Raw genomic sequence first — 11,613 nt, 5'->3', positions numbered from 1 at the left:
AAGCCCCGACGGCCTTGAAGAAAGTGTTCTTCGTTCTTCGTTCATCGTTCTTCCAAGATCAAGCCCCGACGGCCCTTGGATCAACCATCCACCAATTCAAGATCAAGCCCCGACGGCCCTTGAAGAAAGCACCATCGTTCATCATCCGTTCATCCAAGATCAAGCCCCAACAGCCATTTGGATCAACAACGTCGACAAATCCACACATCCAACCGTTCTTCAAGATCAAGCCCAAAAGCCCTTGAAGATCCGTTCATCACTATTCTTCGAGATCAAGCCCAAAGGCCCTCGAAGATCCGTTCAAGCCCAAAAGCTCTCGAAGATCCGTTCGTCACTGTTCTTCGAGTTCAAGCCCAAAAGCCCTCGGAAATCCGTTCATCACTATTCTTCAAGATCAAGCCCAAAAGCCCTTGAAGATCCGTCAATCACCATTCTTCAAGATCAAGCCCAAAAGCCCTTGAAGATCCGTTCATCCTCGTTCTTCCAAGATCAAGCCTCGACGACCCTTGGATCAATCGCACATCCCACAAATCAACACCTTACGGAGATCGAATCAGATGATCAAAATAGAGAGAGATTGTAACCCAAAATCATCATAAATACAAATATTTGTTTGTGCACGTTCGTTCTTGTCTCTTTCGTTTCAGGAATTTTCCGTGTTCACAGTTTTAAAGTTGTTGTATGGAATTGAAATAGACCTCAAACCTGAGGTATGAAATTTACCCAATCTAGATTTCTATGCTAGCTATTAATACAATTAATTTTGTAAAAATTAAAATTAAAAAAACTTTTATTGGATCTTCTATTCACAATTTAATACAAATATTAGAAAAAAAATTACGGACGTAAGATAATTTGATCAAAATTTTTTTCTTTCCTCACTCATGTCATCAAATCATCCCACCCCTCTCTAAATCCTAAGTTTCCTTTCCCCACTCTCATCTCTCCGTCAAAAATGAAAAAAAAATCAATAAAAGAAAAACAAATTAACTCACATTTCTCTCCTTATTTGCTCTATAAACTTTCAAAATTTTACACACAAAATGTGTGGAGCACCTTATATCTGATATCTGACTCGAAAAAAAAAAAATTCAACTACAATGGATCTTTCACTACAAAATCCATATCTGATTTGTTTGATTACTGGATATCCGATCCGATAGTATTACCTTATCAGTATGTGGGAGGAGTGTAATGCGCGAGGTTGTGGTAGTCATGGGGTCAAGTGACACTTATGTTTGATATCATGGGGTCAAATGACACTTATGTTTGATCAACACTTAATAATAATAAATAATCTAATTATCAACAATCACGTCATATGATTTATAAAATTTGGTCTTGGTCTCCCTAACATCACCCTTTTTATAACAATTGTAATTACTGAGTGAGAATTTCAAGGAAGAGATGAGGGTAAGAAAAAAAATTAAAAGATATACATACATGGATTAATTTTTTTTTTGTCTAATACATGGATTATTTTATTCAAACTCTACATATTATTGAATATATTCCACATTATCACATCATGTTCAAGGACCGATATTCATGAATATTTAGTTCAGAGACCAAAGCTCCAATTGTGACAAAATTCATGGACTATTGTTTCAATTATCTCTTTTTTTTTTCTCGGCTACAAAAACCCTAATTCCTTTTTTTTCTTTTTTTTCTCGATTACAAAAACTCTAATTCCACCTACAACATATATAGTTGAGGGGTTTTGTTTTTCCCGTATGTGAAACGGCGATTGTACTTTGCTTTTTCAATGACCACTGCAAGTTTTGAGCATGCTCGCAGTACCAATCGTCGCAACCGAAAAAGAAAAAAGAGTAGGATAGATAGATTCAGTAATTTCCCAACCGAGATCGCTCATGATATTTTGTCTCGCCTCAACTTTAAAGACCTCACTAGGGTTGGCTGTCTGTCCAAAAGATGCAAAGAGTTTTAAAGGATTTTAAAAGGATTTTAAAAGTGATAGATTTGATAGGATTTAAGATAATTAAAGACTCTTACAAAATTCATATGGATTTTAAAGAATTTGAATAGATTGTGGTGGATTGTGGGGGAAGGATTTGAAATCCTAGGGGGTGAGGTTGGATTCTTTTTAGTTTTGGTTATATTTAGTTTTTTCTTTCAAATCCCACAAAATCCACAACTTTTTCAAATCCTTTAAAATCTTAATTTTTTTAATACACTTAGATTTGGATGGATTCTAAAATCCTTTAATATCTTTTAATTGACTACACCTAGATTTTAATGGATTCTAAAATCCTTTAAAATCTTTTAATTGACTACACTAGGATTTTAAAGTCTTTTAAAATCCTTTCAAATCCAAGTTTGACTACACCCCCCTTATATATCGACCCCGTACTTGAATTTTCATGACTTATCTGGTGTGGATACATCCACTTGTTTGAAAAACGAAAGGGTTTTGGATTCCTTTAGTAGGTTCTTCTTTCAACGTGGGGTGCATCATAAGATACAATGCTTTCGTTTTCGTTGGGACCTTTGGGTTGATGATGGTGACGACGACGATAATGATGACTGTGATGTTTATTTCCAATCGCGATTGAGGGAATGGATTGAAATTACAGTGAGGTGCAATGTTGAAGTGATTCATCTTGTTGTCATTCCTAATAAGACGTTTGGAGAGCTTCCTGCTTCCCTCTTGCACTGTAAATCGTTGAAGTCTTTAACTGTGGACATGATCTGGAACATTAGTGTTGTGCCCTCTATGGATTTTTCGTCTAATCTCGAATGCATGAGGTTAAAAGATGTTTCAATAAAGAATGATGGTGATCGATTTTTGAAGTGGATTTCAGATTGCTGCACATCCATTAAGGAATTATTTCTTGAAGATTGTGTTGGGGTCAACAACCTTGTCATCGAAAGCTCATCTCTGGAATCATTTTGCTATCAGTCTTGTTGATGCACAAAATCAGTGAGGACTTTGGTACAACATAAAGTGTCAAGTTTGTGACCTTTGCTAGATTGCTCTGGTCACTAGTGTGGATAATTATGTAAATGGATAGAGACAGGGAAGCAAACACAAGATGTACATGGTTCACCCAGATTGGCTACGTTCACGGAGTAGAAGAGTTCTCATTAATTGTGAAGGGTCTACACAAGTACATAGGTTCAAGCTCTCCTTTAGTGAGTACTAGTGAATGATTTAGTACAAATGACATTCGGAAATATTGTGGGAGAATGATTTCCTTTTATAGAAGAGAGTTTTTAGCTTTGTTCTGACATTGACACGTGTCGTGTTGTGATTGGCTTCTGATGTTGACACGCGCTATGATTGGCTTCTGATGTCGACACGTGTCGCGCTGTGATTGGCCTCCTGGTTGGAAGGAAACTCTTTTGGGTCCTTGATGGTATAACGTTAACCGGTGCTCAGTAGTTTCGGGACTGGTCAAGTATGGTAGTGCTCCCCTAAGTTCCCGAGTGAGGAAATCTCCTCGATTAGGGATTTACAAGATCCAAGCCGCTGAGTAATCACGAAACTTCTAAGTACCGAAGTGTGGTATCGTTTTCACTTGCCTTATCTGTCTCATAGGTAGATGTGGCATCTTCTCTGGAAGTACTTTTCCTCCATCCAAAGGTGGTATCTTTAACCGGTGGAGATGCACAAGGTAATGTATCAATTTCACTTGAAGCTTACTTATAGTTTCAGGCTTGGTCAAACGCGATACAAACCATGTAGTAAAAGTCCCCCAAGTCGCCGAGCTAAGAGATCCGCCGAAAGAGGTGACAGACAAGGTAAGCAATCAGAGCTCCCCGCAATCAGTCTTAGATCAGAAGTTTGATTTCGAGTTCTGGCTGATTGTTCTCATCCTCCCTATCTTGCAGGCAGCAGGAAAGATAAAGAGAAGAAAAATGAAAAGAGATGATATGAGATACTTTTGCTTTTGAAGAAGTAACTTTCCACATGTTTATTCTTGAACTGGGCTGGAGGGTTTTCTGGTTTCCTCCAGAGTATAAGGTCGACTCAAGAATTTGAAGATCAAAACAAGTCCATCAAATCAAGAGTGCGTTCGACCTTGATGATATGGGATACTTTTGCTGTTGACAAAGTAATAGATGAATCGACACATGTTCTGTTGCGCTTGTCTCCGCATGCTTCCTTGTATCTTTCTCACTTGCCCTATTGGTTCCTCAGGCAGATGTGGTATCTTTTCTGGAAGCATAAGATGTTGAAGATGAGTATTCGAGAGCAATGCCAGGTAAGTAATCAGGCAAGGAGTTCCAGATAGTCAGTTCCTGATTGGAAGCTTGATTCCAAGTGCTGACTGATTGCTCTCTTTCTCTTTGTCTTGCAGGTAAGAACAAGGCCAAAGGAAAAGACAGGGAAAAAACATGATATGGGATACTCTTGTTTTTAACCTTGATGATATGAGATACTCTGGCTCTGTTGTGGCTTGTTTGCAGAGGTATTATCGGGGGAAAAATAAGCTGAGTATTTCGAGAAACTCTGCTGAGAGTGCCCTCTCGAATGTGAAGAAAAGTTGAGCTTTTTTTTTTATTTGCAGGTTTGCTTGGATGTGGAGGATGAAGGTCGACATATATAGGAATTGTCTCAACAGTGAGTAGTAACGCTGTTCATTTACCCTTCTCGGTCATACCAATGTAGTGGGAGCTGCAAGATTCACGTGTTTTAACTTTGTTAGAGCACTTTGAAAATGTAGTCTGTGGTATCTGAAAAGCTGATGTTACGTGTGAAGATTACAGATAAGCATTATCCAAGGAAATCTGGCTCTCGAAGTTCGAAGAGCGGTGCCTCTTCGATTTTCGAACAAGCAATCATGTCGGGGACCTAGCTCTCGAGATTCGAAGAACGGTGCCTCTTCGATTTTTGAGAAAGCAATCCTGTTGGGAGTCTGGCTCTCGAGATTCGGAGAGCGGTGCCTTTTCAATTTTTGAGAAAACAATCATGGTGGGAGTCTGGCTTTCGAGATTCGGAGAGCAGTGCCTCTTCCATTTTTGAGAAAGCAATCCTGGTGGGAGTTTGGCTCTCGAGATTCGGATACCGGTGCCTATTTGATTTTTGAGAAAATAATCCTGTTGGGAGTGTTTTCTCGATGTGAGTAAAGGTTGGGCATTTTTGCAACTTTGCTTTGCCACGAAGCATAGAGGCTGACACACATAGGGACTTTTTAGTTATCAAGCAGTGGTACTGTTCCTTTACTCTTGTGGGTAATTGTGTGCAAGAAGTACGTTTAGAGAGTTATTGCTTGTAGGAATTTTCCCTTTATTTTTGTATTTCAGAGATTTATTGCACCTCATTTCTCCTTCATCATTTCTGAGAATGTCTGGCCCATCCGATCGTCGTTTTGACTTAAACTTTGGTGAAGAGGCAGCCATGCCTTCTCAAGATAACATATGGCGCCCATCCTTTTTATCTCCTACTGGTCCTCTTATCGTTGGGGATTCTGTGATGAAGAATGATATGACCGCTGCGGTGGTGGTCATGAACCTTCTCACTCCCAAAGATAACAGACTAATTTACAACGATCTGATGAGTTGGTTGTTAAGGATTCTCTGGCTTTCAGTGTTCAGTGTGCAGGTTCTGTGCCTAATATGGCACAACGCCTATTTGCTCGAACCCACCAAGTTAAATCATTGGCGACTGAAGTGATAAGTCTCAAATAGGAGATTAGAGGGCTCAAGCATGAGAATAAACAGTTGCACAGGCTCGCACATGACTATGTTACAAACATGAGGATGAAGCTTGATCAGGTGCAGGAATCTGATGGTCAAATTTTACTTAATCATCAGAAGTTTGTGGGTTTGTTCCAAATGCATTTATTGCCTTCATTTTCTAGGGCTGTACCGCGTAATGAAGCTCTAAATGATCAACCTCTGATGCCTTATCCTTCTAGGTTCTTTCCAGTACTGAGGCTCCGAATGATCACCCTCTGGTGTCTTTTCTTTCTGAGGCTCTACTGACTGCTGAGACTTCTCATGAGCAACCTTTGTGAAGGCTCCCTCTTGTTTGTTTATTTTGATTCATGTATATGTACATACTTGTAACTTATCGGAGATATCAATAAATAAGCTTTGCTTCATTTCAACGTATTGTGTTAAATACACCAAAGCCTTCTTCACTAAGTTCTTTGAATTTTTTCTTTTGTTGAAGCTTTGTGAGTGAAGCATGTATGTTGACGTAGTGCTCCCTTAATTTCCCGAGTGAGGAAAACTTCTCAGTTGGAGACTTGAAAAATCCAAGTCACTGAGTGGTCGTGAGACTTCCGAGTATCAAGGTGCATTGGCATATGGTAGGAGTCCCTCAAGTCTCTGGTTGAGAGAGTTGATGAATGAGACATTTCCTTTCTAAGTGGTAGCCCAAAACTCCTCCTTCATATATATTTGTTATGAAAGTTGTTAGGACCAAAGAAAAGGAGGCCTAGGCATTTTTATTTTTTTTTACGAATTTTCGAATTTTCGAATAGCCCAAAACTTCTCCTTCATATATATTTGTTATGAAAGTTGTTAGGCCAAAGAAAAGGAGGCCTAGGCAATTTTATTTATTTATTTTTACGAATTTTCGAATTTTCGAATTTTTGAATATATATATATTTTTTTTAAGCTTTGGTGTTGAAGTTTTGTAGGTGAAACTTTGAGGTTGAAGCTTTGTTGGGTACCATAAATTGATTTTGCTTCACACTATCTTGATTAAGAGTATGTGAAGCTTTTGTAAGTGAAGCTTTTGTGTTGAAGCTTTTGTAGGTGAAACTTTTGTGGGTGAAGCTTTTATGGTGGGTGAAGCTTTTGTGAGTGAAACTTTTGTAGTGGGTGAAGCTTTTGTAGATGAAGCTTTTTGTGGGGTGAAGCTTTTGTGGGTGAAGCTTTTGTAGGTGAAACTTTTGTAGGTGAAGCTTTTAAAGTGGGTGAAGCTTTTGTAGGTGAAGCTTTTTGTGAGTGAAGCTTTTGTGGGTGAAGCTTTTGTGTTGATGCACAAAACCTGGAGGATCTTGGACCAACGTAAATTAGGCCGTGAATCACACAAACGCTCAAGAACACCAAGATGTATTGTGGTTCACCCCAATGTTTGGGCTACGTCCACACTGATGTTGATTCCATTTACTGTATGAATGTATGGATTACAATAGATCAGCAAGGGAGCTCTCTGTGGATGCAGCCCTTACCCTTTTGCTCTCTGTTTGGCTGAGAGGGTATTGCCCTCTATATTGTTGTGAGGGATGTCTCTGAGACTCTCTGGATGTGAGGCCTTCCTCTTAGTGAAGGTGAGACCTGTATGTTTTGGGCGTATCCTAGAGTCTGATTTGTGAGGGGGGAGGAGTCCCCTTTTATAGAATAAGGGGCTCCTCCTTTTACATAATTATGGGCTAGGCAATGAGGCCCAAATGTTGAGGCCCAATGTGTCATAGCCTGAGGCCCAATATGTGTGGTACCTACAAGTCTCATGAATACAACGATGGATGCCATGTTAACATCTCTGGTGACAGACTTGAAAAATTACATTTTGTTGAACAGATTGGGAGGAAAACAAACAGATTGGTCAACATTTCTGCTCCGAATCTTAAGTATTTGGAATGGATTGGGGAATTTTCGAATCGCCAAAATCTTGGAAACTTAATGTTTTTGGAGAAGGCTGTGATTTGTTCTTCCCCTTGGAACTGTAACTTTGATGTCTTATTTGATTTTCTTTGTAGCATCCGCAAGGTTAAATTGCTTTTTTTGGACCCAGATACTCTTGAGGTAAGACTACACTACACAAATTCAGCAAAATGATTCACGTTATGGTTCGCAAACTCGTATATATTTCGTTGGTGTTTTGTTTTCATTCTTTTTACTTGATTGTCCGTCTTTTCAGTGCCTATGGTTAAAAAGGGACTATTGGAAATCAAAGGAGCTTTCGTTTATTTCTCATGCCAAGGAGGTAGTCATACATTATAAATTTCGGTCTAATGTTATTGAGTTCGCATATTATATTCTCGAGCATGCTTATGACTTGGAGAAGATGATCATATACTATCCTCATCGTTCTGAGGTACTCAACGCCGTGATGAAGTCGAGAACAACGGTGATGTCGAAAGGAATTCACTTTCACAAAATTGTGACCCATTACGACCATCAGGTGATTAGATCCTTAGTTCGGTTCAATCTTTGGTGATTTTGTTTAATTTTCTTTGTTTGCTGCTGAGGTGAGTTCCAATGTCATGTTTCCCACCATGTTATGAGATTGAAATGTGAACACCGGCTGTATTTGTCTAGATATGTTGGCATCATTTCTTCACTTACAGCAGAGTACATGAATTGAGAACAACGTATGGCTGCAATGTAACTAAAAATTCTAGTTTTAGAATAAAAAATAAAATCTGTACGCGTCTTTTATATACCATGATGAACAACATAGGTTTTGAACTTTTATTTTTTGGTCTGAAAACAAGGGACTAACTACATTTATGAAAATTGTAGTTGTCAGTCCGTTGAATATTTGATTTTCGCAGCTTGGAAAATTGTAACTTAGAATCGGAAACCAAATCCGTAGGGCGCAGGGGTTAACACAAATTTATTAGATTGCTCGAATGGCTGCCTTTGTCCCTCCCCGCCGTCTCATATGGAAACATTATATAGAGACATTTGGGACCTTATATTGAAGGTAACATTAGGCAATCACAACTCGAACTCACACCTTCCTCCCAGTCCAACAACAGGGAAGAAAAGTGTTGCCTAATCACAGAAGGAGCATCAAAGAACCTTGAAAGAAGAGGCAAACACCACCGCCTCACAAACCGCGCGCCTGAAACTTGTAGAGGGAGGTGTAGTATTTGTCTATCTCTCTCCTATTTTCTTGATCATAGTCAGTGTGATCTTGTTCTTCTTGTCTGTGAACTGTGAACGGTGATTTGTGCTTTTCGTTTTCAATGGCCACTGTAATTCCTAAAAGTTTTAGCAATCGGATAACAAACAGTAGTAGATTAGATCGATTCAGTAATCTCCCAATCGAAATCGCTCATCAGATTTTGTCCCACTTGAACTTCGAAGACCTAATTAGGGTTGGCTGCGTGTCCAAAACATGCAGAAAGTTTTATGTGTCGACCCCGTACTTGAATTTTCATGATTTTTATGGTGTACTGGTGAATATCTCCACTCGTCGAAAGAACAGAAGTGTTTTGGATTCTTTGAGTAGGTTTTTCATTCAACGTGGGGTGCATCATAAGATACAATGCTTTCGCTTTTGTTGGTACCTTTGTGATTATAATGAGGATGCACATGAGGTACATTTCCAATCGCGATTGAGGGAATGGATTGAAATTGCAGTGAGGTGCAATGTTGAAGTGCTTCATCTTGTTATCACTCCTATTACATTTGGAGAGCATCCTGCTTCCCTTTTACTATGTAAATCGTTGAAATCTCTGCTTGTGGACATGATCTGCAATCTTAGTGTTGTGCCCACCATGGATTATTTTTTTCTAATCTTGAATACTTGAGGTTGAAAGATGTTTCGATAAAAGATGATGATGATCGATTTTTTAAGTGGCCTTCAGGTTCCTGTACATCCATTAAGGAATTACTTCTTGAAAATTGTCTTGGGGTCAACAATCTTGTCATCGAAAGCTCTTCTCTGAAATCATTTTGGTGTGAGTCTCGTGACTTCAACGACGAATGCCATCTTAACATCTCCCGGCCGTGACAGACTTGAAAAAAGTACATTTCGATGCACCGATTGGATTGGTCAACATTTCTGCTCCAAATCTTAAGTATTTGGAATGGTTTGGGGAATTTAAGACTCGCCAAAATCTTGGAAACTTAATGTTCTTGGAGAAGGCTATGATTTATTCTACAATTCAGATCTCCAACTTTGATGTCTTATTTGATTTTCTTTGTAGCATCCGCAAGGTTAAAGTTCTTATTTTGGATCCAATTATTCTTGAGGTAAGACTACCCTTCAGAAATTAAGCAAATTGATTCACATTTTGGTCACAAACTCGTTATTTATTTCGTTGCTGTTTTGTTTTCATCCAATAATTTGCTTGATTGTCTGTCTTTTCAGTACCTATGGTTAAATAGGGACTGTTGGAAATCAAAAGAGCTTCGTTTATTTCTCAAGCCAAGGAGTTTAAGTCATACAATATGATGAACACCAGTCTAAAGTTATTGAGTTCGCATATTATAATCTCGAGCGTGCTCACGATTTGGGGAAGATGACCATATACTATTTTCAGAGTCACCGTTATGATGTACACGATGTCTTGATAAAGTTGAGAACAGCGATGATGTCAAAAGGAATTCACTTTCAAAAAAATATGATCCTTCACGACTATCAGGTGGTTAGATACTTTAGTTCTGTTCAACCTTTGGCTTATTTTGTTTACTTTTCTTTGTTTGCTGCTAAGGTGATTTCCAATGTCATGATTCCCCCAGGTTATGACACTTGAAATGTGAACACCGGTTGATATTTGTATGGTAGAATCAAATTTAGAGTGATTTTATGCTACATTTGTTGAGTTTGATTTTGCATTTCAAATGTATTCATAGTTAATTTGTTCGGTGCACATTGTTTATATGCATAGCAGTTGTCGATGCGATGAATTTTGTCATTGTAACGGGTGAATTATTTGTTTGATTTTCACTGCCTAGTGTACTTGATATTTTGATGTTTCTAGTACGAAGTAGACTAGATATGTTTGCATCAGTTCTTCACATACAAAAGACATGAATTGAGAACACTGTAAGGCTAACTGAAAATTCTAGTTTTAGAATAAAAAACAAAATCCGTAAGCATTTTTATTAAAAAAAATGTTATTCTTACCACCTACTTGTACTATGATTTGTACCATTCTAATATAAACGAGACTCACATGTGTTTGTGGGCCCTACTTTTATTAAAGAGATGGTACAAATAGATAATAAGTGTAGCATTACTCTTATATAAGCTATGACGAACCTCATAGGTTTTGAACTTATAATTTTTTTGGTCTAAAGATTGTACTTGTCGGTCCGTTGAATGTTTGATTTTCGCGGCTTGAAAATTGTAATTTAATCGGAAACGAAATCTGTAGGGTGCAGGGGTTAACAGATTGTGACTGGGATAGAGAACCAAACCTCGAGATATTTTAAAAAGAAAATGTTGCAAAGAACAAATTTATTAGATTGTTCGAATGGCTGCCATTGTCCCTCCCTGCCATCTCTTATGGAAACTTTATATAGAGACATATTGGGACCTTATATGAAACATAACCAGGAAGTTCTTTGTCTTCCAACAACTCCACACTCGCACCACCAGCAGTTGATATGTGGCTCATCACACTAGCAATTCCTACTTTCCCCACGGCCGCAACAGAATCTCCACCTCCGCTGATTGTTGTCACTCCCTTCCACTAAGTTCTGCAAGCTTCTTTGCTACAGACTGCAGAGTAAGAGTTACAACTTAAATCACCACCCACACATCACATTCATATGGCAAGAGAAGCTAAAGAGTTCCCTCACACAAAACAAAGCTACTACGTGGTCAAATATTTTATACTGACCTTAATATTCATATCCATAACTAGCACCATATATGACAGCGGTAACTCTTTTTCTCTTTGTTGCGGGGAAAGTTAGCATCAATTTTTTTCTCCTCTTTCTATCTCTTTATTTCTT

General features: G+C 38.5%; 1 protein-coding gene and 1 pseudogene across 1 annotated transcript; both read left to right on the top strand.

Annotated features, from left to right (window-relative positions):
* The first annotated feature begins 1,765 nt into the window (after positions 1 to 1,765).
* LOC126586367 (putative FBD-associated F-box protein At5g53635) lies at positions 1,766 to 2,929 on the top strand. Its single transcript, XM_050251202.1, has 2 exons — positions 1,766 to 1,944; positions 2,353 to 2,929. The coding sequence occupies exons 1-2, from the start codon at positions 1,766 to 1,768 to the stop codon at positions 2,927 to 2,929; spliced, it is 756 nt and encodes a 251-aa protein (XP_050107159.1).
* Positions 2,930 to 8,669: 5,740 nt separating this feature from the next.
* On the top strand, positions 8,670 to 10,568 carry LOC126586366 (uncharacterized; annotated as a pseudogene).
* Positions 10,569 to 11,613: the final 1,045 nt, after the last annotated feature.

Source organism: Malus sylvestris, chromosome 10 (genome assembly GCF_916048215.2).
Source record: "Malus sylvestris chromosome 10, drMalSylv7.2, whole genome shotgun sequence".
NCBI classification, from domain to species: Eukaryota; Viridiplantae; Streptophyta; class Magnoliopsida; order Rosales; family Rosaceae; genus Malus; species Malus sylvestris.
This window is presented reverse-complemented; position numbering and strand designations above follow the sequence as displayed.

What these genes read in the sequence shown, in the direction of transcription:
- LOC126586367 (XM_050251202.1), top strand. Translation starts at nt 1,766, where the DNA reads ATGACCACTGCAAGTTTTGAGCATGCTCGCAGTACCAATCGTCGCAAC. An exon ending in TCCAAAAGATGCAAAGAGTT is followed by an intron (nt 1,945 to 2,352) that starts TTAAAGGATTTT and finishes ACTACACCCCCC; the next exon opens with TTATATATCGACCCCGTACT.